This window comes from Artemia sp. Qi Xiang Cuo, chromosome 8, assembly GCF_049724085.1.
Source record: "Artemia sp. Qi Xiang Cuo chromosome 8, ASM4972408v1, whole genome shotgun sequence".
Taxonomy (NCBI): domain Eukaryota; kingdom Metazoa; phylum Arthropoda; class Branchiopoda; order Anostraca; family Artemiidae; genus Artemia; species Artemia sp. Qi Xiang Cuo.
Genome location: NC_142801.1, coordinates 25,403,790 through 25,431,520, shown reverse-complemented (window position 1 = coordinate 25,431,520; position 27,731 = coordinate 25,403,790). Strand labels below are relative to the sequence as shown.

Below are 27,731 nucleotides of genomic sequence, written 5' to 3'. Positions count from 1 at the left end.
ATAAGGCATCTCAGCAGTATCCCAAGAACGATTGAGGGTATTTGTTCAAACTTTCGGGGTTACTTCTGCTCTTGAAATTTAACCAAATCAAAATAGCATAAGTGCATCAAAGCTATCAAAGAAAGTAAATAGATTTTTTTGCAAATGGTATCAAGTCTTTCATTTCAGGTCAACTAGAAGAGGTATGGTAATAAATCAAACAGTACTATCTGTGTCCAGATTTTTAAAAGGTGTATGTTGTTAAGAATTGCTGAAAAAATTTTCTCCAGCATACAAATAGCAGGCCAAACTAATAAGTCTTAAAAAACGAAAAGATTTAGTGTTATTTTCTTTTTCCCTGAAATAACTATGTCAAAATAAAACGAACAGAAATTAATTAAAAAACCTTTTTCCGCAAAATAAGTTTTTCAAAGAAAAGTAAAGAACTCCATTAAACAAAAAATCAGCAAAAATAAAATCAAATAATCTACCAAATGTGAAACTACCACAAATCAGCATCGATAAATAAATGAAACCCGAAACGAAAAGAAATTACAATAAATAACCAAGTCAAACTCAAAACGAATAGAAATAAACGTAATTAGGGAGCAAAACTCCGATGCCTTCCCAAGGTCTGAACAAAATTTGCACTTTACTGAAAAAATACAAATGAACCTGCATTGTCAGTTTAATATACATATACTGATATTTAGAAATAAAAATGTTAATATTATTTGATTTATTAAAGTTATAAAAGTAAAAACATTTATATTTTTTTCAGTAAAGTGCATTCGTTTTTATTAAAAAAAACTAATCTTTTCATCTTTTTTTAAAGGTTGCATTAACAGCATCTTTTTTTTCATTTACATTTTACAAAAATGAGTAAAAAATTTTCCACCTTCTCTAAAAAAAATTTCTTTTATTGTCTAGTCCAGGGTCGTATCAAGAATTTTTTCCCGGGGAGGAGGGGGTGGGGGGGTTAAAATGATTTTTTTGGGGGGGGGGGGACGCTGTTACAAAAAACTTTTAAAGCGCATCAATTTTTTTTATTCATTTTTGTTCCGTTTCTAAAAGTTGGACACACATTCCGGGAAGGGGGGTCCACCTCCCCTTCCCCTGGATACGGCCTTGGAGTCTATTTAGCGGTTTTTTTTTACTTATTTATTTACCTCTTTTGGCTGAGTGACCTCGAAATCTTTTTTTTCTGAGTTAGTGTTTAATTGACACGTGTGTCTTGGCCCCTCCTTTACAGGCGAAGGGACATCAGTGGGGATTTATGATGTAACAAAAAAAACTAAAGTGAAAGCATAAATGGCACAAACAATTTTTCAGGCCGCTATAACTAAACATCAATGGAAAGGAGGAGGAGGGAGTTTACCCGCAAAAAATATTTCAGAAGAATGCCTCCATGTAAAATAACTGGATATAGTTCAAAAAAGTTATTAAGCAATTACATGAAATTTACATCTAACATAACAAAGTTTTGTGTAGTTCAGTTATCATAAAATGTATTGATGTATTATCAATAATTAAATCTGACGGACTAAAACATGACTCGTGTTTAACGATCGATTTGAATACTAAACACATATCAAAGACTGAGAAGTTTGCCAGAAAGCCAAAACATGAGGATTCCAAAATACTCAAAATCAATTTCATTTTTAATTTTTGATTAAAAATAAAAAATATTAGCCTATAGAAAAAAGGCTATGTTCACCTCAAGATTTTGTAGGTTTACATCTTGATTGCAGTGAATGACCAGTCTAACTAGGCACGTTAGGTCTTCTTCTTTATTTTGATGCTTTTTTGCCAAAGCAGTTCCAGATAAAGACTGATCTATCTTTTTCAACTCCTGAATAATGTTACAAGCTTTCAATGAAGGTAAGCCATTCTGGGAGGATAATTCTTGCAGCAGTTCATCCAACTGCTTTTCATTCTTCCGCAGCTCTTCATGTCTGCATACTTCTTCTTCATAAATAAAAACCACATATTCGCTATTGTCTTGTCTAGCTCTCCCTTTACTTTGTATGTTCTGTATTATTGACAAAACGTTTGAATATCGAATCACTAGTCCACAATCAGCGACATCAATCCCCTCTTCAAGCACTGATGTCGAAATTATCAGATGACTATCTCCTCTGCTAAATTCTTCGGATATATTTTTCCGCTGTTCTTCCCAGCCCATACCATCGTGACCGCTATGACCAACAACAACCAATGGATTTAATTCAGGAAATTCCTTTGATAAGTGCTTCCACAGCTTTCTACATACTTCCCTGGTTATAACAAACACAAGAACTTTAGTCCCATTGCGGTTCCTGATACGTTCAAAGAGTTCTATCATCTTTGGAGAAATATTCTGATAATTTTTATACCGTAAAATGAGATCCTGAACGCCAGGTACAACAGAAGCACGGGTAGTTGATAACATAGCAACTGCTTCTTGAATCCCGATATCTCGGCACATTTCAATTGATCCTAATAAACCGAAAAGCCCTTCAATCTCATCAGACTTGAAACCATAGGTAGCATAGCTGTCATTAAAAACATTGTCTTTCACAGCCCGTAATTGACCTTTCACTACGTGCGTGTTCGAGTTAGTCAGTACTTGAAATCCTTTTCTATATGCTTGAATGGGTTGAATGAAAGCGTTAAATTGATTTTGGGCATCTTGAATATATGCTTGAATTTCATTGGGGATCTTAAGAGTAACAAAACTCTCCTTTTGCTCACGTTTATATGAAAGACAAGGACGATAAATCACCGCTGGTTCTAAATGTTCAAGAAATTTCGACAGACGAAGAGTGTGACTTCCATCAGACTTAATCGGAAAAGGTGAAGCAGTAAGTCCGAGAATCCGTGGTCTTGATTGTGCTGGACAGCTCTTGACCTCCTTTAAAATATCTACATAGACATGATTCCCAAATGCATGATGACACTCATCTATGACTATGCATGAAAATTCTGACATATTCAACGATTGCCTAAAAAAAAGATATTTCAAGAATGGTTGGAACAGTATTAATAGTAGAATTGGTAGTAACAGTAGGTATTGGTAGTAGGAGCAGTAATCATGATAGGCGTACGTTAAACAAAAATTAAAATGAGTGGTTCATTTAAAAGAGCAAAAACTATAATATTATTCAAAAAGGGATATAGAAAAGATTTCAATCATTATCGACAGATTCTGCTGCTGCCAAATTTTTCAAGTGATAAAGAATTGTTAATTTGTGAGAAAAAAGGTTTTTAAACAGGAATACATCGCATTTTTATGAATCAGTTAGGTTTTCGAAAAGCCTAAGATCTGGGAAGGATGCTACTCAGTATTAGGTAGAAGAGTTTACCTTGATAAGATTTTTATGTGTATCTTAAAGAAGTTCACACTTGTGATTAATACATCTTGGCAAGGGGATTAGAAAATAAAGGTACCCTATTCATAGGAATGCACTACAACCTTTTAGTTTTTACCATCTTAAACGACTGGTCCCCTCTGCGATTTTCAAGGTTCATCAGTAAATCCTAAAGTACAACCTATAGTCCTGTGGGGGTCCACCTTCTGGCCATTATTGTTTATGTTACATGTTAATTATAATTATTTAGTGCTTGCTAGGGTTCGAAACAAAATATGCTCAAACACAACAAGATTCTAATCAAATTCTAACTTAGGTTAAGGATAATACATGTCCTATGTTAGTAAGCAAGGCAAGAAAGTGAACTACTGATTTGTTTGTTGATAAACTAGTTTGTTCAACGCTTTTAGAGTAAGAAATTCCCGTTTGATGTCTGTGAAGTTTGAGTCTTGAATTCTCATTGCTTTCCATTAAATGCTGCGCATTGTGGCAGAAAAATTATAATAATAACTTGTACACCAAGGGAACGACCTTCACTCCGCGATTATTTTTCATTTGTTAAAATTGTTCGTAATAAAATAATTATTCGTTTTCCGCTGTGGAAAAAACGAACTAGATAGGCCGCGAGTCACGACTAGAGGAAAATTCGTTTAGGGCCTTATTAATTTCGGAAAAAAAACATTTCATATGAATGATAGCAAATACCCAGGCGTCCAATACCCAAATGGTTTCTGTTTCTACAGCAAATAAAATAAATGTCATTAAAGTTGCTATGCAAAATATATTAATAAAATTGTTCTTCCTTTCAACAAGTGAAGCTTGGTCCTCTGGTACCTACGAATAAGAAGAAATGAAAGAATTTAAAGCATTTTTCATTTTCTTCAAAATTAGCACACTAACATTTTCTTAAAATTTCTGAAAAATTTTATATAACATTTTAAATAACATTTTCTGAAAAATTTAAAGCATTTTTCATTTTCTTAAAATTAGCACACTAACATTTTATGGCCTGAAAAAACGATCTATATAGGTGACGACATTGGGAAAATTCATTTAGAGCTTTAATTTCAGAAAAAAACATTTTCATACGAATGACGTCACATTCATATGCGTTTAAAGAATGACCAGGAGTGATCGGATCGTTTTGGTACCTATGACAGCAAGTGAAATTATGAAAGATGACGAATGAATCTGAACAGCTAAAGGTAAATAATTAAAAAAATGTCTGAGGTAATGATGAACGAAAATGAACCACAACAAAATCTGAGGCTAAAACGTATGCAACAACAAGCATCACAACAAATGAAATCGCGAACGAAAATGATGCACAACGAAATACGCGGTTAGAAGACATGCAACAACGGACATCATCAATCGCACTGGACGCATCGCAAAGTAATAAAAATTACAACAGAATGAAGGAACGCGTTATAATGGGATTGTGGTTTGCCTCCCAGGAGAATTAGAATCTTATAAAAGTTACGATTCTGTGAAGAACAAACTGGACAGAACTGAATTGTCGCGAGATTGTCTTACTTCAATTGAAAGTGCTGATTCTCCACCCATGACATTAAACTAAAGAAAAACATGATAATTATGTTAATGTATAATTTAGATATTTTTGATAGCATATGCAATGCAACACCTGTGGTTGTTACTGAATTATGTAACAACATAGATGACAAAAAAATAATTACTGGGAAACTAGGGAACCATGTAATAGTTTCTAGCCCATGGATACCCCGAATACGGGCACGTCGCACAACGAGATATAAGGTGAGGACCCGTCTCTTCTAGAGTGCGACAGGAGGGGGCCCAAACATGATAACCAGCAATAAAGCTTAGGAAGGATAACATCTTCTTGAGGTGTAGAGAAGCAAAGGTGAAAAAATTGATCAGTTGTAGCCGGCGTTTCTATACTATCCCCAAACTTCTCCGATTCTTTTGAAATCAACAAATCAAACTCTTCAATACATGATAAATCCCTTGTAAATGGACCGGCATCGATTTGGCTTGTAGAGTAGGTGATAAATGAAGCATTGAGAAGCTAAATCACTTGAAGATAGTCGGCAACATTTTGGCTTGTAGAGTGGGCAAGATGAATCATATCAACCTTACTTGCGTGAAGGTTCACTAGCCCCTTGCTTAGCACAAATTGAATCCAAGTCGATTTGTTCAAATGTTTCCCCGTCAGAGTAATTGAGAAAAACTTGAATATCTTTATCCACTTTAATATTACATCAATTAATGTCTCTGGAGGTAGTTTGGAATATTAAATCGCTGTGAGCTCGTAAACAACTTAGCAATATTCAGTCTGTGGGAGTGTTTTAGAAATGAAACTGGAAGGGAGTGCTAGCCCGTTGACAACAGGTGGCAGTCTCTGGAGGGCTAGAAATATAAAATTCCTGACCCAGATAAAATCTCGCTATAGATCGTAGGGTTAACAACAGGCAAGGCCGTATCCAGGGTGGGTGGGTGGTGGTTACCTGGTTTGAACCCCCCCCCCCCCCCGAAATTTTTGACCGAGTCGAAAATTAGCCGAAAATTAGTAAAAACCTTAGTAAAAATTAGTAAAACTAGTCGAAAACCGAGTAGAAAATTAGTAAACCCCCACCCCCCGAACAAAAATCCTGGATCCGCTCTTGACAACAGGTGCCAGTCTCTGGAGGTCTACAAATGGAACTGAAGTCATAAACAATATTCAGTTTATGACTGAATAAACTATAAAAAAAACAATTTTATTTAACTTAAAGTAAGAAGCGACATTAACTTAAAACGAACAGAAAGTATTCCGTATATGAAAGGGGCTGTTTCTCCTCAACACCTCGCTCTTTACGATAAAGTTATTTATTGCTTAAAAAATAAAGTTGTGAGACAGAGTTAAACTTTAGCGTAAAGAGCGAGGCGTTGAGGAAGGGAGTCTTTTTCATATACGCAATAATTTCTGTTCGTTTTAAGTTTTGATGTCGCTCCTTACTTTCAGTTAAAAAAAACTGTTGTTTTTTTAGTCAATTTCTGAACTTTTTTGAATTAATGCAGCTTTGATTTTTGATTCGCATATCAATTTTCCTTTTTTTGGCTAATTGGCTTTCTCGAAATTTTGTTCTGACGTAACTTACAAAATAACTTACGTAACGAATTTCCATATTCGTATGTTTTTATTACGTATATTAAGGAGTTCGCTCCCTAGTCAATACCTCGCTCTTTACGCTAAAGTTCAAATCACAAACCCCTGAATCACAAAGGCCGGTTAATTAGAATAGACAGCTCTTTTGAAAGTACTAAAAAAAACTTTTTTTTAAAAAAAGGCCGGTTAATTAGAATAGATAGCTCTTTTGACATTACTAAAAAAAAACTTTAGCGTAAAGAGCGAGGCATTAACTAGGTGGCGAGCCCCCTCATATACGTAATAATTTCTTGTCGTTTTAAGTTTTAATGTTGTTTCTTACTTTCAGTTGAAAAAAACTTTTTTTATTTAATTTCTGATCGTTTTTTAAATAATGCTGGGAAATCTGGCGCCCCCTTCATAGAAATGTCCCTTCCCCCAAGGAAATATCCTCCATGGAAAGATCCTCCCTCGTAACGCCTACTCCGACCCCCCACTGGAAAAAAATTCCTCCTGAAAACGCCTGTATACGTCCCAATAACCAATACTATATGTAAACAATGGGCATTACTCAATTTAAGCATTACTCGCTTTAAGATCTATTTATTCATTTACATTATTACTTGTTGTATGTTTTTTGCTACGGTTGTATATTTAATTTCTGTTCGTTTTGGGTTTCATTTATTCTTTAATAGTAATTTCTGGTCGTTTTGAGTTTGAATTTTAACAGGTATTTGTATATGTTGAGCTTAAGTTTAAAATGGCCTTTACTTTTATTTGAAAAGCTTATTTTTCGGAAAGTTTTTTTTTAATTAATTTTTGTTCCTTTTTAATTGCAAAAGTTTTTGTGTTTTTAAAAATTCCTTAGTTCAAAATCAAACTTAAAAAAAAAACAAATGTTCATCAAAGTATCAAAAACTGGTACCAAAGTAACAACGTCAAAGTGAAAAAATGGGTTTGTGTCAACTTCAGAGTTTTTATTATCTGATGTTTGAACTATTTTTAACAAAATGGCCATCTCAAAATTTTTATCGGAAGGATTTGGGGGAAAAAGGGCGTTGGGAGGGGCCTAATTGCCCTTCGGTCTCTTTTGACTCTTTAAAAGTGTACTAGAACTTTCAATTTCCAATCAAATGAGCCCTCTCTGAAGTTTATACGAGCATCCCTTTCATATAAACAATATATGCCCCAGGGCATCACTTATAACATCTCCCGCCGGGCCCTGGGTGGCTGTGTTAACACCTAAGTTTTTGTTATCTGACTTTCAAACAATTTTTAACTTAATGGCTATCACAAAATTTTTATCGGATGCATTTGGTAAAGAAGGGGTGTGTGGGGGAGGGGGGAGCTAGTTGCTCTCTAATCTCTTTTGACTCTCAAAAACTGAACTAGAACTTTCAATTTCCAATCAAATGAGCCCTCTCTGAAGTTTCTACGAGCATCCCTTGCAGAAGAACCATATATTCAGCCAGGGCATAACTTATGACGCCTGCCCTCGGGCCCTGGGGGGCTGTGTTGACTCCGGAGTTTTCGTTATATGGTCTTTGAACTATTTTAAAAAAATAGCTATTTCAAAATTTTTATCGGATACACTTGGGAGAAAAGAGCGTTGGGGGAGGGGCTGGTTACCTTCCGATATATTTCGACGCTTAATAAGTGAAATAGAACTTTCAATTTCCATCAAATGAGCTCTTTTTGAAGTTTCTACGACAACATTTTCTATAAAAACCTTATATGCCCCCAGGGCATAACTTACAACCCTTACCCTGAAGACTGTGGGGGGAATGTCCTGCTCAAAGATATAATTTCTAGAACTTTCAACTACGTTGAACAATATGGCCATCTCAAAATTTGATTGGAAGTTTTTGGGGAAATGGTGGGCGTGGAAGGGGTGTTAGTTGCCTTACAATCACATTCGACTATTCATAAGGGCACTAGCCATTTAAATTTCAAATCGAATGAGCCCTTTTTGAAGTTTCTACGACAAAGCTTTCTATAAAAACATTATATGCCCCCAGGGCATAACTTACAACCCTTGCCCTAAGGGCTGTGGGGCTGTCATCCTCAAAGACCTAATTTACGGTACTTTCAACTGCGTTGAACAAAATGGATATCTCAAAATTTTGATTGGATGTGTTAGGGGAAAAGGTGGGCATCAGAGGGGGTTAGATGCCCTCCAATAACTTTCGACTATTAAAAAGGGCACTAGCCCTTTGACTTTCCAATCGAGTTTTGAGCACTTTTTGAAGTTTCTACGACAAAGCTTTCTTTAAAAACCTTATATGCCCCCAGGGCATCAAATACGTAGAAATCAACTACGTAGAACAAAATGGCTACCTCAAAATTTTGATTGGATGTGTTTTGGGAAATGGTGGGCGTGGAACGGGTGTTAGTTGCTTTCCAATCACTTTTGTCCCTTAAAAAAGGCACTTAAACTCCCGATTTTCCAATCGAATGAGACCCCTTTGAAGTTTATACGACGACCCCTTCCATATGAAGCGTCTTTGAAAAAAATAATAACAATAAATAATAATAATAATAATAAAACATTGGAGTCATGTGGCCTTATAGGCAACGCTATTGAAAAAAGTAAATCAAAACTTCCAATTTACAATCAAATGAGCCCTCTATGAAGTTTATACGAGTAATCCTCCCATAGCAACCATATATCCCCCCAGGGCATAACTTACAACACCTACCTTCGGGCCCTGGGGAGCTGTGTCGACACCGGATATTTTGTTATCTGAACTTAGAACTATTTTTAACAAAATGTCTATCTCAAAATTTGTATCTGATGCATTTAGGGCATGAAGGAGGGGGGGCGAGTTGCCTACCGATCTCTTTTGACTCTTAAAAAGTGAACGAGAATTTTCCAATTAAATGAACCCTCTCCTAAGTCTATACGAGCATCCCTTCCATAAAAACCATATACGCCCCCAGAGCATTACTTGCAACGCCTGCCTCCGGGCCCTGGGGGGTCTTATCTGACCTTTGAACTATTTCTAATGAAACGACCTTTTAAAAAATTTATTGGATAGGCTTGGGGGAAAAAGGGTGTGTGGGCGAGGGGTTAGTTGCCCTCGGATATCTTGACTCTTAAAATGTGAACTAGAACTTTCAATTTTTAATCAAATGAACCCTCTCTGAAGTTCATATGAGCGTCCCTTTCATATGAATCATATACACCCTCAGACAACACTTACAACGCCTACCCCCCGGGCCCGAGGGGGTTGTATTGACACAGGAGTTTTTATAATCTAATTTTTGAACAATTTTAAAAAAACTGGCTATCTCAAAATTTGTAGCGGATGGGCTTGGGAAAAAAGGGCGTGAGGGGGGGGGGGCAGTTGCCCTTAAATCTATTGACTCTTGAAAAGTGAACTAAAACTTTCAATTTCCAATCAAATGAGCCCTCTATGAAATTTATACGAGTATCCCTTTTATAAAAACCATACATGCCTTTAGGGTATAACTTAGAACGCCTTCCCCTGGGCCCTGGGGGGGGGTGTATTGACGCCGGAACTTTTCTTATCCGACCTTTGAACTATTTTTTTAAACAAAATGTCTATCTCAAAATGTCCATCAGATCGGTTTGGAAAAAGAACGGGGGGGGGGGGGCTAGTTGCCCTTGGATCTCTTTTGACTATTAAAAAGTGAACTCGAACTTTCAATTTCCAATCAAATAAGCCTTCTTTGAAGTTTATACGAGCATCGCTTTCACAAGAACCGTATATGCCCCAGGGCATAACTTACACCGCCTGCCCCCGGGCCTTGGGGGGTTGTGTCGACATCTGAGTTTTTGTTATCTGACTTTTGAAAAAATTTTAACTTAACGGCTATTTCAAAATTTTTATCGGATGCATTTGGGAAAAAAGGGGCTAGTTGTCCTTCAATCTCTTTTGACTCTCAAAAACTGAACTAAAACTTTCAATTTCCAATCAAATGAGCCCTCTCTGAAGTTTCTACGAGCATCTCTTCTGTAAGAACCCTATATTACCGCAGGGCATAACTTGCAACGCCTGCCCTCGGGCCCTAGGAGACTGTGTCGACCCCGGCTATCTCAAAGTTCTTATCAGATGGGTTTGAGAAAAAAGGACGTGGAGGGGGGGGGGGCTAGGTGCCCTCCAGTCTCTTTTGATTCTCAAAAACTGAATTAGAACTTTCAATTTCCAATCAAATTAGCCCTCTTTGAAGTTTATACGAGCATCCCTCCAATAAGAACCATATATGCCCCCAGGGCATAACTTACAGCACCTGCCCCCGGGTCCTGGGGGGTTGTGTCGACACCGGTGTTTTTGTTACATGATCTTTGAACTATTTTTAACAAAATAGCTATCTCAAAATTTGTATTGGATGCATTTGGGAAAAAGGTGGAGGGGGGGGGCTGGTTACCTTCCGATATATTTTGACGCTTAAAAAGTGAACTACAACTTTCAATTACCAATCAAATGAGCCCTTTTGAAGTTTCTACGACGACACTTTCTATAAAAACCTAATAGGCCCCCAGGTCATAGCTTACAACCCTTGCCCTGAGGGCTCTGGGGGTGTTGTCATCCTCAAAGACCTAATTTCCAGAATTTCCAACTACGTTGAACAAAATGGCTATCTCCAAATTCTGATTGGATGTGTTGAGGAAAGGGTGGGCATGAGAGTGGGGTTAGATGCCCTCCAATCACATTCAAATAATAAAAAGGACCCTAAACCTTTGAATTTCCAATCGAGTGAGCCTTTTTCAAAGTTTCTATGACAAAGCTTTCTATAAAAACCGTATATGCCCCTAGGGCATCAACTACGTCGAACAAAATGGCCATCTTAAAAGTTTTGATCGGATGCCTTTGGGACAATGGTGGGCGTGGAAGGGGTTTTAATTGCCTTCCAATCACTTTTGACCCTTAAAAAGAGCACTAGAACTATCGATTTCTAATCGAATGATGGAATGAGGGAATCGTATGGCCTTTACTATAGGCAACGCTATGGCGTTGCCTCTGAAAAAAGTGAATTAAAACTTTCAATTTACAATCAAATGAGCCCTCTATGAAGTTTATATGAGTAACCCTTCCATAACAACCATATATGCCCCCAGGGCATAGCTTACAACGCCTACCACAAGGCCCTGGGGGGCTGTGTCGACAACGGAGTTTCTGTTATCTGAACTTTGAATTATTTTTAACAAAATGTCTATCTCAATTTTTTTATCTGATGTATTTAGGGCGTGGGGGGGGGGGTAGTTGCCCTCCAATCTCTTTTGACTCTCAAAAGTGAACGAGAACTTTCCAATCAAATTAACCCTGTCCGAAGTATATACGACCATCTCTTCCATAAAAACCATATATGCCCCCAGGGCATTATTTACAACGCCTGCCTCCGGGCCCTGGGGGGTTGCGTCAACACAGGAGTTTTTGTTATCTGACCTTGGAACTATTTTTAATTAAATGGCCATTTAAAAAAAGTCTAGTTACCCTCGGATATCTTTTGACTCTTAAAAAGTGAACTAGAACTTTCAATTTCCAATCAAATGAGCCCTCTCTGAAATTTATACGAGCATCCCTTTCATAAGAATCACCACCATTAAACGTGCTTACGGTATTGTTGTTCCAACTTGGGGACGATACTACAGGAAATCACTTGCTTCTATTTATCACTCAGTTTGCCAACATCCCGTCATTTATTTCGCCGGTGCGGCTCATCTATTTGCCGAAAGTGACATAGAAAAAATTAATAAGTGCTATTTTAGATGCGCAAAGTTGCTGTTGTTTATTCACAAGCGGCACAGAAATTCCCGTCTTGAAAAATTTGGAATTACGTATCCAGTCAAAGAATGGTCGAGAATCCATGAGGAGTCTATGATAAAAGTAATACTGAGAAGACAGCGTTTTTCTCCAATAATAACTTAAGTGTTGCTTTTTATTGATGTATTTAGTTTTTTCCTTTTATTTGTCCTTGCTCCACTATAATCTTTTGTATATGGTGGGTAAATAAACTTGTATATATATATATATATATATATATATATATATATATATATATATATATATATATATATATATATATATATATATATATATATATATATATATATATATATATATATATATATATATATATATATATATATATATATATATATATATATATATACATATACGTGAATATTTAGTAAAAGGAATGCAAAAGTAAAATAACTTATTTATTAGCACTGCAGTAAGCATGCATTTGAATGAGGATGAACCCTTACTTGAATAGCCAGCATCAAGGACAAACAGCAAAAAAACAACACATTATATACAAAATGACTCAGGTCAGGGATTATTGTGATTAAAAGCTCAAATCAAACAAAATAAATAAATAGCATATACACATAAGTATATATCTAGGATACACACCTACGAAGACAACTTATCAAAGCTCCCGCTGTGCAAACAAGTCCATCAAAAGCTCCACCTTGGAGTCGTCGTATGATTCTTGGTGACTTATTTTCTCCACATATTCGACACATTCTTAATCCTGATTCAATTTCAATAGCTTCTCCTTGCTGAAACACTAGTGGTACCCGATCAACAACAAACAACACCAAATGGTCAGGATTCAGCTGCCTCATTTTCTTCATTAACATTGCTGCAACTAAAGTTTTCCCAGCACCTGTTGGAATAACAACTACAAGGTCACGTAGCAAGGATTCAACGTAGCATTGTATTTGATAGTCTCTGGGAACTTTATCACTTTCGGGCATATACCAGCTGAAATTTTCCAAGTTCTTCGGATCTGGATATTGTATAGATTTAGCTAAACTCTTTTGTTTAGAAACAGGAGTAACAACAAAAGGGTTTCCAAAGAATTGATTTGCATTTCTTACTTCAATTTCAGGGAAACGATTCATACTTGTACGCCATGTTGACTTTGATGGTAACTGTCTGTGCATCAAAAGGACTTTTTCGATACCAAAAGTAACAAAAAGTGCACTGTTTGGACCGTAGGGGAGCTCTTTGCCAATAGTTTTGGAACAGTGCTTGCAGTTCACATCAGTAAATTTTTTCCCTTTGCTATAGGTCAAAGATTGATGTTCAACAGTGCTCCGAGTTTCAGGTTTTAATGAAAGATGAATCTGGCTTTCTTCTTGCTTATAAAAAATAACATCCTTGACAGCAAATAGCTGTTTTTGACATGTTTTACATTCCATCCTGGAGGTTTAACCAAATCTGAAAAAGAAGAGACAAATACATCTATTTGGCAGAGGATGAATCAACAAGTGCATAGATAAACACATATCAGACATAGTATCACAGTTCTTATATCACATACAACATTTTATATGAAGTCTGGTCAAGGTTTCTTCCATGTGAAGTTTTCAATATGACCCAGAGAAGTCCCAGGCATTTAATTGAAAAGATATCAGTAAATGGAAAAACCAGTATTTTTGTTTAAATCTTAGATACACATTTATCTGTTGTATCGTATTTCCTTAAAAACTGTATACTTTTTAGCCTTTACATTGACTTAATTACTGGTTTTTTTATCCTTCACAAGCTTTATTTATATCTAAGATACATAGCGCAGTCATAGAATAAATTCAGTTTCTTCTCCTTGTTCTTAACATTAATTAGAAAAAAAATCCCAAAAAATAGATTTTCAAAGAAAAGTTAAAAGCAAAATATCACATTTAAACTATTATATACATTTTTTCCACCAATTATCACTGTTGGTGGTCATCTTCTGGATGAAGACCTAGTGAACAGAGTTTGAGCATAGCAGGTGCCATTAGGTATCCCTCCAAGAGTTACTGGAACCTTTCCCAGGGAGCCTTTGTCTTGCCCCCTCCAGGACTCATGTTGCCCCCTCCACATGAGGTAGTGGTGCTCGTCCGGAGATAGTTCCCATGCAATTTGGCGCATGATGAACGACCCTCCACGTGCCTCTGGATATCCGGCTAGCCACCGGGGAACCAAATGCACCTAGGGACGGTTGGGTTGGCAGCCCTCCTCCCGAAACCCTTATTGCTACGAATAGAATCAGATATAATTCAGCCTGGACCGCCCAAGGACGATCCCCTCTGAACATCGTTGACCAAGGTGGCACCGATGTGGCCACCTGGAACGTCCTGACGCTGAACCAACCCGGTTCGAAGCTTCTTTTAGCAAAAGAACTAAAAAAATATAAAGTCACAATAGCTGGAGTCACCGAAACCCACCTCCCTGGACATGGTGAAGAGGACATAGGTGAAGGATGCACATTGCTATGGTCTGGCGGTAGGCAAAGAAGAGGAGGCGTTGGCCTAGTACTGAACAGTGCTGCACGTAGGGCCCTCCTGTCATTCACACCAGTATCGCCTAGACTCCTGACCGCAAGACTCGATGGGAAGCACGGCAAAATAACTGTCATTACGTGCTATGCCCCACAAACGACGCTGATGAAGAAGACAAAGACGATTTCTATAGCCTGCTTAGTTCTGAACTATCTTCTGTACCTCCCCATGACTACCTCCTCCTCCTAGGAGACTTGAATGCAAGTGTTTCAAACGAATCAGGCCTGTGGGATCTCGCTGTTGGACCTGTTACAGTGGATAGCCTAAACAATAATGGAGAGAGGCTGCTGAATTGTTGTCTGGCCCACAATCTAACGATTGCGAACACATGGTTCCAGAGACCAAATATAGCCAAGTACACCTGGTATAGCAATGATGGATCAACAAAGAAGATGCTCGACTACATAATCGTACGTCGACGATGGCTGTCGTCTGTCCAGAATTGTCGCACCTACCGTGGCGCTGAGCTCGCGAACACCGACCACCGGCTGGTAGCAGCCAAAATTAAGCTCCGCCTCAAAGCTATGAATAACAGCCAGTCTTCTCGGAAAATTGATGCCGGTCGCATCCAACAGGACCCCGCTCTGGCTGAGCGGTACCATGTGGAGATATCCGACAGATTTGAGGTCCTCGGCCAATGCGATGATAGTGAAGTTGCATGGAAGTCCTTCAAAGAGAACACTCTTGCGGCAGCAACTGACGTTGTTGGAATGAGGCAACGGAAGAAGAAGGACTGGATTAGTAATCACTCTCTTGCCATCATAGAGCTCAGGCGAGAAGCACGTCTTGGCGGGGACATGGCTACATACAGACTGCTAAACAGAGAGCGCAATTCCATGCTGCATAAAGAACCCAAGGCTTTTATTGACAGCAAGGCATCCGAACTGCAAGAGGCCGCCAAGAAAAAGGACAGTGGAGCCACCTACAAGATTCTACGTGAGCTGTCAGGTCAGCACACTCAAACTACGCCATACCTTCGAAGCGCTAGCGGTGAGAATATCTACGACCAATCACAATGTCTCCGCCAGTGGGAGGACCACTTTGAGAAACTGCTCAACTCAGATCCACCAGACCAGACGGACCACGAGCTAGCGGCTGCTGCGGCTACTACCATACCTGCTCCTGATGGTCCTGAATTTACAGAGGAGGAGATAAAAGCTGCCACCTGCAAGCTAAAGAATAACAAAGCGCCAGGAATATGTGGCCTAACATCGGAATTCCTTAAAAATGGGGGTCCAGCCATGATCCTCTGGCTACAAATGCTATTTAACCTTCTGTGGCACTCTGAAAAATCCCTTCTGACGGGAGGAAGGGCCTACTTGTACCAATATACAAGAGGAAGGGGAGCAAAGCAGAATGTGGCAATTACCGTGGCATAACTTTACTCTCATTTCCTGGAAAGCTCTTTACTATGCTGCTTCTCAAAAGGGCAACAAGCTACCTCCAAGCCCTCCGTTTCCCCCAGCAAGCTGGCTTCATGCCAGGCAGGTCCACCACCGAGCAAATCCATACGATTAGACAGCTAGTAGAGAAAACTCTTGAATATAAGAGGAAGGCGTACATTGCCTTTGTCGATTTTTGATCTGCCTTCAACACTGTCAATAGGCAGTCACTATGGCTAATCCTCCAGTCTGCTGGCGTACCCGCGAAAATCGTCCGTCTCCTCAAAGAGCTGTATAACAACACTGAAAGTGCAGTGATCGTAAATGGACGGCCTTCTGGATATTTCAAAATTAAAAATGGTGTCCGGCAAGGATGTGCTGCTGCACCTGAGCTCTTTAACTGTGTAATAGACCACATCCTGAATAAAACACAGCAGGTGCAGTCGTTTGGCATAGGCTTTGCTGGAAGTTCTTTCAGACGTCGACTTTGCCGACGACGTGACGCTAATATGCAAAAACATTAGTGACCTCAAATCTACACTGGAAACACTGGCCTCTGCCGCTGATAAACTCGGTCTGAAAATAAATTGGTCGAAGACCAAGATAATGCCCGTTGAGAAAACGCCATCCAATCCCCTGTCATCTGTGGAAATTTGTGACCAAACTGTAGAGGTAGTCAAGCAGTTTACCTACCTTGGTTCAATTGTCTGCTCAAACGGAAGCCTAGATGCCGAAATATCAGCAAGAGCAGCAAAAGCAAACTCTGTCTTTGGTCGCCTTCTAAAAACAGTCTTCCATAAACCCCAGATCAGCCGCCCCACCAAAGCACGAATATATTCTGCTTCGATTGCCAGCGTGATGCTCTATTCTGCAGAGACTTGGTCGCTGACTCAGACACAGACGCTGAAGGTAGATGCCATCCAGACGAAACACCTCCAAAAAATCGAACGCTCCCGATGGTTCGAAAGGGTACGAAATTCGGAAATCCTCAGGTCCTTCAAACTCCCACCCCTGTCCGAGCAGCTTGAGTCTCGCTCGCTGCGTTGGTATGGTCATCTGCTCCGTCTACCTGCCCAAACATCCTCCCGGTTCATCTTTGATTTCGACCCAGCTGCAAACGGCTGGAGGCGTCCAAGGGGAAGACCACGCACCAGATGGGCGGACGTTATCCATGATCGGCTCGCCTCCAGAAACATCAACCAGGCTGAAGCGACAACCCTCGCCCTGAACCGACCACTCTGGAGAAGACTGACGGCGCTGACGACTGGTTCCCTCTACACTGGCGATGCTGCCGAGCAAGAGCTTTAAGTAAGTAAATACATAATTGAAAAATTTAGTATTTTCATACATATATCTGTCTATCTTGAATTTTTGGCGTGGTAGTATATAATAATTACTAATGTGGCCCTTAGTGTCGTATTTACTTTTCTTTTTTGGGGAGACACGCCGGCTAAAGGCTACCAGAAGTCCAGAAACTTACCAGAAACTAAATATATTACTGTCATAGTCCCCTTTTAGATCTTATTTATTACTATGCTAATAATAAAAAAAAAATCCACCTTGATATTGTAATTCAGAGACATGTGTACAAGACCATTCAACCTGCCCTCTCCTGTCTGATTTTTTCAGGTTTGTTCTAATCTGCTTTAGCATGCAAAATGAACACTCTGCAGATGTCATGGTAACACAATAAAATCAAAGAATTATGGGACAATTGGAAAAAAGCAGATGCCATATGCACCAAGAGTTTCAGAAACTTTATCAGGATGATGATACTCGCCTATAGACCTCCATTTGACTTGCCAGATAATTAGCTCAGCAAGGAAGGCTATTCTCAGAGAAACAGAACTGCTTATACTTTTGCATCTCTTGTCATAACCTCAGGTAAAATAGCATATCCAATAAAATCGTGGGAACAGAAGTTGGACTTGGAATGCTGTAGCTTGGTGGCTAGGAAATCTCATATTAATTTCTTCACATAGCTGCTCGAGGCAAGGGGAGTTTTTGCAAAGAATAGGAGTGTCTCAAAAGTAGAATCACCAACGTTGGCGTATTCATATTGAGGCAGGTGTCCCGACTCTTTCAGCCGTCTGGGCTGCTTTACAATAAAAAAGAAGAAAAATCCACTTCCAGTAGAGAGAGAGAGAGAGAGAGAGAGAGAGAGAGAGAGAGAGAGAGAGAGAGAGAGAGAGAGAGAGAGAGAGAGAGAGAGAGAGAGAGAGAGAGAGAGAGAGAGAGAGAGAGAGAGAGAGAGAGAGAGTGTTTCATAAGATATATAGAATATTTGAAAATGGAAAAATTTAGTCAAATTCATGTTTATTTTTCAGAAACTTGTTAAAAACATTTGTACAACAGTGAAAGAAGTGACGTAAATGTTCTCTCCCTGCAAAATGTGTTAACTAGGATTATTCTAAATATTATGAAGCATGGATTGTTTTCTTAATATGTTTCCTTATGTATAGCTGGAGTCCTAAATAGCTAAACAAGCTAAACTAGAATTTTATCTTAGAAAAGCAATCCTCCTTAACAAAGCAAATGAAAGAACCACAAAATGGGGAAAGATGATCACTATGAGAAGTTTGCAAAGGCTCAAAACAAACCACAAATCTCACTAAACAACTCTATTCAAACTTTGAGTCTAATCTTGCAGACAATAGCAAGAAAAACCTCAAAAGGTTCTGGAACTACATATCTAGCAAACATCATATTAGACATTCAATAAAGAAGCTTAACAAATCTGGTGGTATGGAAGTTACTGAAATGCAAGAAATTGCTAAGTTACTCAACAAGAAATTTGCATCAGTGTTTACCAATGAACCTGACAGTCCTCTCCCCAGCAGTCCAGTGTAGAGTTTACCAAACCTTATGCCACCTATCAAGATTTTTCTGAGGTCCATCACAAAGTGACTTGAAGCACTAGATGTTAACAAGTCAGCAGGACTGGATAACAGCCATCCAAGGCTCCTAAAAGAACTGGCTAATGAGATCTCAATTCCACTATGTCAAATAGTTCAGAAGTCCCTTGACTCAAAGACTGTACCTTTGGATTGGAAGATCTCACATTACACCAATATTCAAGAAAGGTGACAAGACAAATGCTGAGAATCATCACCTGATCAGCTTTACCTCAGCTGTAGCAAAGACGCTGGAATGCATTGTGAATGCCAAAATTCTGACACATCTTCTGTCCAACAGTAAACTGTCACCAGACCAGCACAGCTTCCTTCTGGGGAATTCAGTGGAGACAAACTTACTTGAAACTTACAATATCATTACTGACCTTCTTGTGAGGGGAGTCCCTGTTGACCTTAATTTGCTTGACCTTGCCAAAGTATTCAACAAGGTGCCCCACGGACACTTTAGGACCAAATTATTGACAGTTGGCATCCATACTGTTGTAGTAGAGTGGGTGATGAATTTCTTGACAGACTGAGAGCAGCAGGTCCAACTTTTCACCAATAATGGTGATAAAGTGCTCTCCAAACCATGTGACATTGTCAGTGGAGTTCCTCAGGGTACTATCCTAGGTCCCACCCTTGTCCTCATTTACATAAATGATATGACAAAGGAAGCCACAAATAACATCACACTTTATGCTGAGGACTCCAAACTTATGGACCAGCTGTTCAACAAAGCCTACAATCAGACCTCCCGAGAATCCAGAAGTGGACAAACAAATGGCTGCTAGAGTTCAACATCAATAAATGCAGTGTCCTCCATTTTGGCAACAACAATCCTCACCACCAGTATACCATGCATGACAAGAAGTTGCAGTCTGATATTCAGCTACAAACCAGTCATGAAGACCAAGACTTGGGAGCACTTTTTGATCAGCAACTGAAGTTCCAAAGGCATTGGCAACAAGCAGTGTCAAAAGCTAACTTAAGTCAAGGCCTGCTGAAATGCACTATCACCAGCTGCTCCTGTACTGTCTTCCAGACACTTTAGGAGGCTAATGTTAGGCTGTTTTTGGATTTTGGAACCTCCACCTCCTACAAGCATGACACCAGAAAAACTGAAGGAGTTCAAAGATGTGCCAGCAAATGCATCACAGGTCTGCAAAATATGCAGTATGATAAGAGACTGAAGCACCTAAAACTACCAACACTGGTCTTCAGATGTTGAAGATGTGATATGATGCTGACCTACAAAAATAATAGTCAACCAAACAACACCCTCCTTGCAAAACATAGAGGTCAACACAACACTAGAGGACACTTGCAGAAGCTAGCAAAGCAAAGAGTGAAGACCAGAATGTGCCAAAAAATATTTACCAAGCATGTTTCCAACAACTGGAACAACCTTCAAGATGAAACCATGACCACACCCACTAGTGCCTTCTTCAAGTCGAAACTTGATAAGAATGGAACAACAAGCCATGAAAATATAAGTGGGACAGTCTCACTGGGCCCATAACACAGTGTTGTTTCAAATTACCATCACTGATGCCAAGCAGAACAGTTCCAGCATGGACCTTATTTCACTCCAGATAAATCTTTATTTAAAACCCAGGCACCTAAAGTAAAGAACACTATAAGCAAATCAAGCATAAGCGTATCAAGGCAAATAAGCACATAATAGCAAGCTTGTGCACAATCAGAAGCATAAGAGCAAGGCATCACATAATGCTACAATAACCACATCTGAGATTTGAGCAATGACAAAACTTTAGAAGAAGTAGTTTGTGGCTGCCATGTGCATTTTTAATTTAAAGAATTATTTGATATAGCTACTTATTTATAGTTATTTCAAAACCATATCTATATCCAATATACTTTATTTTTTTACCTCTCCTACTTGTTTTTGGATTGGGTTGAGCTAAAACACTGGTATAAGGTCAAAATTAGGGGAGTATACCCAGTGGATAATATCTAAAAATTTCTATTCTATAGAATGTAAAAATAATATCCAACCATACTTAGTTATTGCCAAAATTATCCAACTAGTTAGCTATCTGAAAAATCCTTTTAAGCAAATAAGAAATTATCCAACTAGTAAAATAATTAAAATTTAAAAGAAAAATAGTTTTATCTTGCTAGCCAAATACAATAAAGCATGAGAGCCAACTTAGTATCTCTAACTAGGTTGATAAAACTTTAACTTAATGCTTCTGATATATATATATATATATATATATATATATATATATATATATATATATATATATATATATATATATATATATATATATATATATATATATATATATATATATATATATATATATATATATATATATATATATATATATATATATATATAATATATATATATATATATAATATATATATATATATATATATATATATATCCTAGACAGGTAAGTAAATTCTTCATTCAAACTAGTGATAATATCCAACTAGTCAGACAATTTTTTCTCCTAGACATAGCATGAGCATCTAACTTTGTGGATAACACTTTGTCCTAGCCCTTCTGATATTAATCCAACTAGGTGGTTAAAAAACTTCCTGCCTAGTTAAATATATATCAGAAGATCTCAGCTCTTATCCACCTAGTTAGATATTCTTGCTGTGCCTAAGAGAAACAATTTATCTGGCTACTTGGATATTATCCCAAAACTGCATAGCCCAACGAAATTTACTTATCCTCCTAGTTGGATATATATCAGGAGTGTTAAGACTTGGTATTATCCACCTAGTTAGATGTTCATGCTGTGCCTAGGAGAAATGAATTATCTGGCTAGTTGGATATTAACCCCAAACTGCTTATAAAATCTTCTTATCTGCCTAGTTGGATATATGTCAGAAACACTAAGCAACATTATTATACAACTAGGTAGATATTCTCTCTGCCTAACAGAAACCATTTATCTGGCTAGTTGGATATTAACCCCAAACTGCTTAGAGAATCTTCTTATCTGCCTAGTTGATATATATCAGAAACACTAAGCTAGATTATTATCCACCTAGTTAGATATTCTTGCTGTGTCTAAGAGAAACAATTTATCTGGCTAGTTGGATATTATGTCAAAACTGTATAATGGAACTTACTTATCCTCCTAGTTGGATATATATCAGAAACACTAAGCAACATTATTATCCAACTAGGTAGATATTCTCTCTGCCTAAGAGAAACAATTTATTTGGCTAGTTGGATATTAACCCCAAACTGATTAGAAAATCTTCTTATCTGCCTAGCTGGATATATTAAGAAACACTAAGCTACATTATTATCCACCTAGTTAGATACTTTTGCTGTGCCTTAGAGAAACAATTTATCTGGCTAGTTGGATATTATCCCAAAACTGTATAATGGAATTTACAGACATCCACCACATGGCTAATATTGAAGTAAAGTTCATTTTTGATGCAAATGGTTGTTATATTTAGATTGTTATATTTAGATTAGGATGTTACTCTAGGTATATATTTGCACATTAGGAGGGGTGGGGGTATATATTCTGTGAATATATAGGTCCTAAGAAATCCATGAATTTCTTAGAAAAACTGGAAAAACAAGGAAAAAAGTGAAGATAAAGGCTCTCCCCTTTCAAAATGTGATAACTAGGATTATTCTACACATTTTAAAATACTGGTTGGCTAAATTAAAGATTTGTATATATATACCACTGTCAAATTAGCCATCTGGTGGTATTCCAGAATTTACTTATCCTCCTAGCTGGATATATATCAGGAGTGTTAAGACTTGGTATTATCCACCTAGTTAGATGTTCATGCTGTGCCTAAGAGAAATGAATTATCTGGCTAGTTGGATATTAACCCCAAACTGCTTAGAGAATCTTCTTATCTGCCTATTTGGATATGCATCCTGAATACAAAGCCATGTTATTATCCAACTAGGTAGATATTCTGTATATTGCATAGACAATCAAATATTCAGCTAGGTAGGTAAGTAGGGTGACCAGATTTTCTCAGACCCAATGCAGGACATACCAAAATTTGAAGAGTGCTGGAAGGAGTAGGAAGTGTGTGTGGTTTCATAAAAACACTCAAAAATTTTTCTTAAACTTTTATTCTCTTATGTCATTATATTTTTATTTTAATCATACCTGGCTGATGAATGCACCTTTTTTAGAGATACAACATTGTTTTTGATTTCCTTCTTAAACTCATCACACAGTTTCTTTCCATTAAACTTGACAAACACACAAGATTTCAGTGTGTCCAGTTCCAATTGTGATTTTTCATCAGTCCAAAAGTTATTTATCAAAGAAAAAACTCTTTCTAAAGCTGCATTTGTGCCAGGCAGACTTATGAAAAACTCTACAAGTAAGACTAAATTGTTGAATGGAATGAATTCCTTTTCAAAAAATGCAAATATTTCCACCCAAATCAAAACAGCATTTCTTCCTCAGACCATGTTTCCATTTTGGTTGCATTACAGAAATTCTGGGTGTAAATGAACTCATTGAACATCTCGGACTCATCAAGTGTCATGTCATTTGTGTATTTGTGGTACAAGTCAATGGAATCACCAATGTCTGACCATTCCAGTGGTGCTTTCATTAAAATCCATTGGGAGCAATTGAACTCAGTGAGGTATGCTAAATACTTTTCCAAGTAATTAACAATGTTTTCATAGAAATTACAAATGTTTTTGTAAACAATCCAGTGGTCCATTGATTTCCACTTGTTTCACAAACATTGCTGATCATTTTTCTTAAGATAGTTGGAATAAATTTCATCTCAGCTCTCAAATTGAATTTCAAAAGTAAATTTTTCGACTCTTTTCCCACTTCTGTTATTGTTGTTTTATTGTGTTCCATGTTTTTAATAGCAGATTGAAAAATTGCAGCTTGATTGTGAATGAAGAGTAGATAAATTTCAGATGTAGGATCTGTAAAAAATGTTACTAAGGCTGCTGGACTTTTGTTACTGATGAAATAGTTTTTGAGTGGTTCAAATAACTGGCAATAAGTTACAGGAATTTTTAAGAGAATTGTTGGCAACATCAGCAGAACATCCAACTCCAACTAAATCTCTTTTGAATCCCTTTTTCATTATGGCATAAACGTTGCCTACTTTGAATTCAGAGCCATTCAAGGGCAGGGAGGGCAACCAAGGCAAGCTGCCACAAGCATCTTGGCTAGGGGTTTACCTTATAGTACAATAAATCACACTTAATAGCGATAGGGCAAATCCTGTGTCTGCTTTTATCAAAACATTTTCATTGAGATTAAAACATATTTATGAATATATGGAAAAAAAATATTAAACTTATGAAAGTAATTCTATTTTTTTTTAACCTAAAAATGTTTGAATTTTTTGAATTGTTTTAAAAAAGCAGGACATTTTGCAGAATGTTTTTGAATGCAGGGCAAGGTTTTGGAATCTGGGACTGTCCCACACAATAGGCCTGTTTTTTCACTCATCAATGTGCTAAGATCTTACATCTTTTGTTAGAAAACGCTTAAAAGTGAATTCTTTGAACAAAGATCATGCATCTTTTGTTGTTTTTGTTCAAATGTCTTTCATCATTCTGCTCTGATCAGCGGTCTGAGAAAAATGACGAGTAGATCATCAAAGTTTTCTCATCATTCTATATGGCAGAAAGATGGCGTCTTTCACATATTTTGTCAACATCAGCGAACTGTAAGATCTTAGAACAAAGATGAGTTGAAAAACAATAATCTTTGCAGAAAGATGTAGGATCTTAGATGTAAGATCTTAGTGCTAAAAAACGGGCCTAATGTGGGATGTCTGGTCACCCTGAGGTAAAGGTGTAAGAGTCTTAAAATTGTTATTATCTGTCTAGCATGATATTTTATATAGATACAAAGTGTAGCTGGATATTATTTGTACACTCTATAGAATGTAATTTTTCAAAGAATATCCATTGGGCACCTTCCCCAAAATTAGTTAAAAACTGTATTGCTCTCAAGAGCAGCATCCTTTTTTTAGTTATGCTTGTTTTTATTAGCAAAGTGTGAATTAAGGTAAAGAAAAAAACTTGCCTTACAAAATGTCCTAGGAAAAGTAATAATAGGGCCTGGCCAGGTGGCCTAGGCTAAACCATGCAATGAAGATGTGTCCCATTGCCCAGAATTCTGGGCCATTACATTTTATCGCTTTTATTCAATCAAAAACAACTTAGATGAAGAAAATACTCACTTAAACGCTGATTAAACCTTCCATTTTAACCAGTTACTCACTTGATGATGATGAACGTAGAATCCTCCCCTCTTCCCTGAGGACTTGAGAGGCTTTCCTTCTTCTGAATCAAACTGACATATTTCACTATAGTGTATTAATTCGGTTAATGTCTTATGAACTTGAATATAAATTTGAAGATCTTTCACTACTTAGTAAATCGTCTGGTACCACCATTCTTCTTTCTTCCATGAACATCCTTATTTAGTGTTTAAATTAGTTTTTAAATCACCACAGATTGCCGGTGCTGTCGTCTTTCTTTAAAGTCCTGCTATTTTTCTGAAAAAGAGGGCTACGTGGGTGCTACCACAGACGAAACGAATCTAATACGTTTTTTATATTATGCAATGCGTTGTTTACATTATACGTAATTATTATAAACAACTTTTTTCACAAAATAATTGTTTCTATGAAAAGTAAAGAGCTTCATTAAAACTAAAATGAGCAGAGTAAAAAAATCTTCCCAGCTTAAAACTACTACAAATCACCATCAATAAATTTGTAAAACCTAAGATAAACAGAAATTAACATGAGTAGGGTTGACAATCAGAATACCTTCTCAAGACCAGAACATAATTTGGATTTTGCTTTAAAAAAGTAAATTAACATGGAATGCATATACAGATATTAATTCCTTAAAGTATTTATATTTTCTTATTTATTAAAGTAAAAAAAGTACAACATCTTATTTTTTTTCAGTAAAGTGCAAATGGGGTACATAGACAGGGAGTAGGGCTCATGATGAATAAGAAAGATCCTACGTCTTGTTTATGCTGGGAAGGCATTAATAATAGAATATTAATTTCTCATTTTATGACTAAATAGTTCATAGTATCAGTTATAGCAGCATATGTCCCTGTAGAACCGACTGACGGAGATGCTAGTGACTTGGATAAATTTTACTTGCAGTTACAGGAGAAAATAGATGGGGTACCAGGTAGAAATATGATGTTTTAGATAAGATATTTCAACGCCCAGGTCGGTATAAATACGAATAGATAGTATCCTAGCTTAGGTAAATTTGGTGTAGGAAAAGAAAACAGAAATGGCTACAGACTTTTGCAATTTTGTAGGTATAAAAATCTAGTTATAACCAATACGGTGTTTGGTCATAAAATAACCCATAAGTTAACATGGTATTCATGTGATGGTAAGACAACAAACCTTATTGATTATGTTATAAAAAACCGAAGACTGGCAGGACCAATATAGGATACTAGGGTATATAGGAGTGCTGTTATTGATGTTAAAAGAAAAGATCACCATCTAGTAGTGTCTAGGGTTAATTTAAAGCTTTAATTTTGGAATGGTAACTACTTCCCGGGAAATTACTCAAGGATCAAAATTTGAGAGAAACTTTCCAGGAACAGTTGAATACTAAATTCCAGAGTTTAAAATTTGACCATGTGGAAGATGGTTGGATTAATTTTAGAAAAAACAATTTGTGAATTTGCTGACTGTGTCTTAGGGAAGAAAGTTAGGACTGCAGCTAGGAATATTAGTGAAAAAAACTTTATTTTTAATTGAGAGGAACAGGGGCTTGTACAAGAATCATCCAAGTCGTAGAACATATGAAAACAAAAGTAGTGTAAAGAAAGTGGAGAGAGCATTAAAATATGAACTAAGGAGGTGTGAAGTGGAGGCCATAGACAAAATTGTCGAGGATCTAGAAGATGCAGCTAGGTGACATAAGAGTTAAATATTGTACTAGCATGCAATAAATTGAGAGGGAGTAGTCAATCAGGACTTGTCACAGTTAAAGAAGGAAGGGGGCCACAGTTAGTGATAAGGAAAGAGTTAGGAGGGATGGACAGAATATTTTTAAAGTGTGCTAAACCGAGAAAGAGTTGCAGGAATAGATATAGAGGAAAATGAAAAACTTTGTTATACCTTGAATGTGAAGGAAGATTTGTTTTGTGAGGAAGGATTAGTGACAGTAATAAAAGGATTAAAAAATAATAAGGCTCAAGGTGCTGATAGTGTGGTAAATGATTTTCTTAAATATGGTGACTATGAGGTTAGAAATAAGTTACTGAAGATTATGAATCTGATTTTTGAAAAAGAGGAAGCACCTAACGATTTTACGAAACCTTTTTAGACTGAGTGATGATGTAAACAAATTTTTAATAAAAGAACAGTGCAGTTTTAGAAAAGGTAGAAGATGTGTCAACCAAATTTCCACTCTTAAGTTAATAATTGAGAAGTACCTTAGTTGTCCAACACCTTTGGCCCTCAGTTTTATAGAGTCTGAAAAAGCGTTTGATTCTGTTGATAGAAGATCTTTGGAAAAGGTCTTACCCTTGTATGGTATACTAGACAAATACATTAAAGTGATTAGTGCTATGTACGAGAATAACACTGCTGCGGTTAAGATAGGAAATGAGGTTAGCAGCTGGTTTTATATTAAATTAGGAGTTAAGCATGGTTATGTTCTATCCCTCATTATTTGGATCATTTTAATGGACTTTGTCAAGGAGCACGGGA

The 27,731-nt window shown here is 37.2% G+C and overlaps 1 protein-coding gene across 2 annotated transcripts in view; it reads right to left on the bottom strand.

Moving 5' to 3' along the window:
• Positions 1 to 25,375, bottom strand: part of LOC148949273 (uncharacterized) — an 84,382-nt gene extending 59,007 nt beyond the window's left edge. The window contains exons 1-3 of one of the 2 annotated variants that reach the window (XM_089093315.1): positions 25,250 to 25,375; positions 12,819 to 13,631; positions 1,697 to 2,963 (exon numbers count right to left, since the gene is read on the bottom strand). In XM_089093315.1, coding sequence (XP_088949441.1) covers positions 1,697 to 2,963; positions 12,819 to 13,612 — 2,061 coding nt within the window. In that variant the 5' untranslated portion in view covers positions 13,613 to 13,631; positions 25,250 to 25,375. Of the gene's footprint in view, positions 1 to 1,696; positions 2,964 to 12,818; positions 13,632 to 25,208 lie in introns of both variants that reach the window. The other variant, XM_089093313.1, reaches the window with a different exon arrangement.
• Positions 25,376 to 27,731: the final 2,356 nt, after the last annotated feature.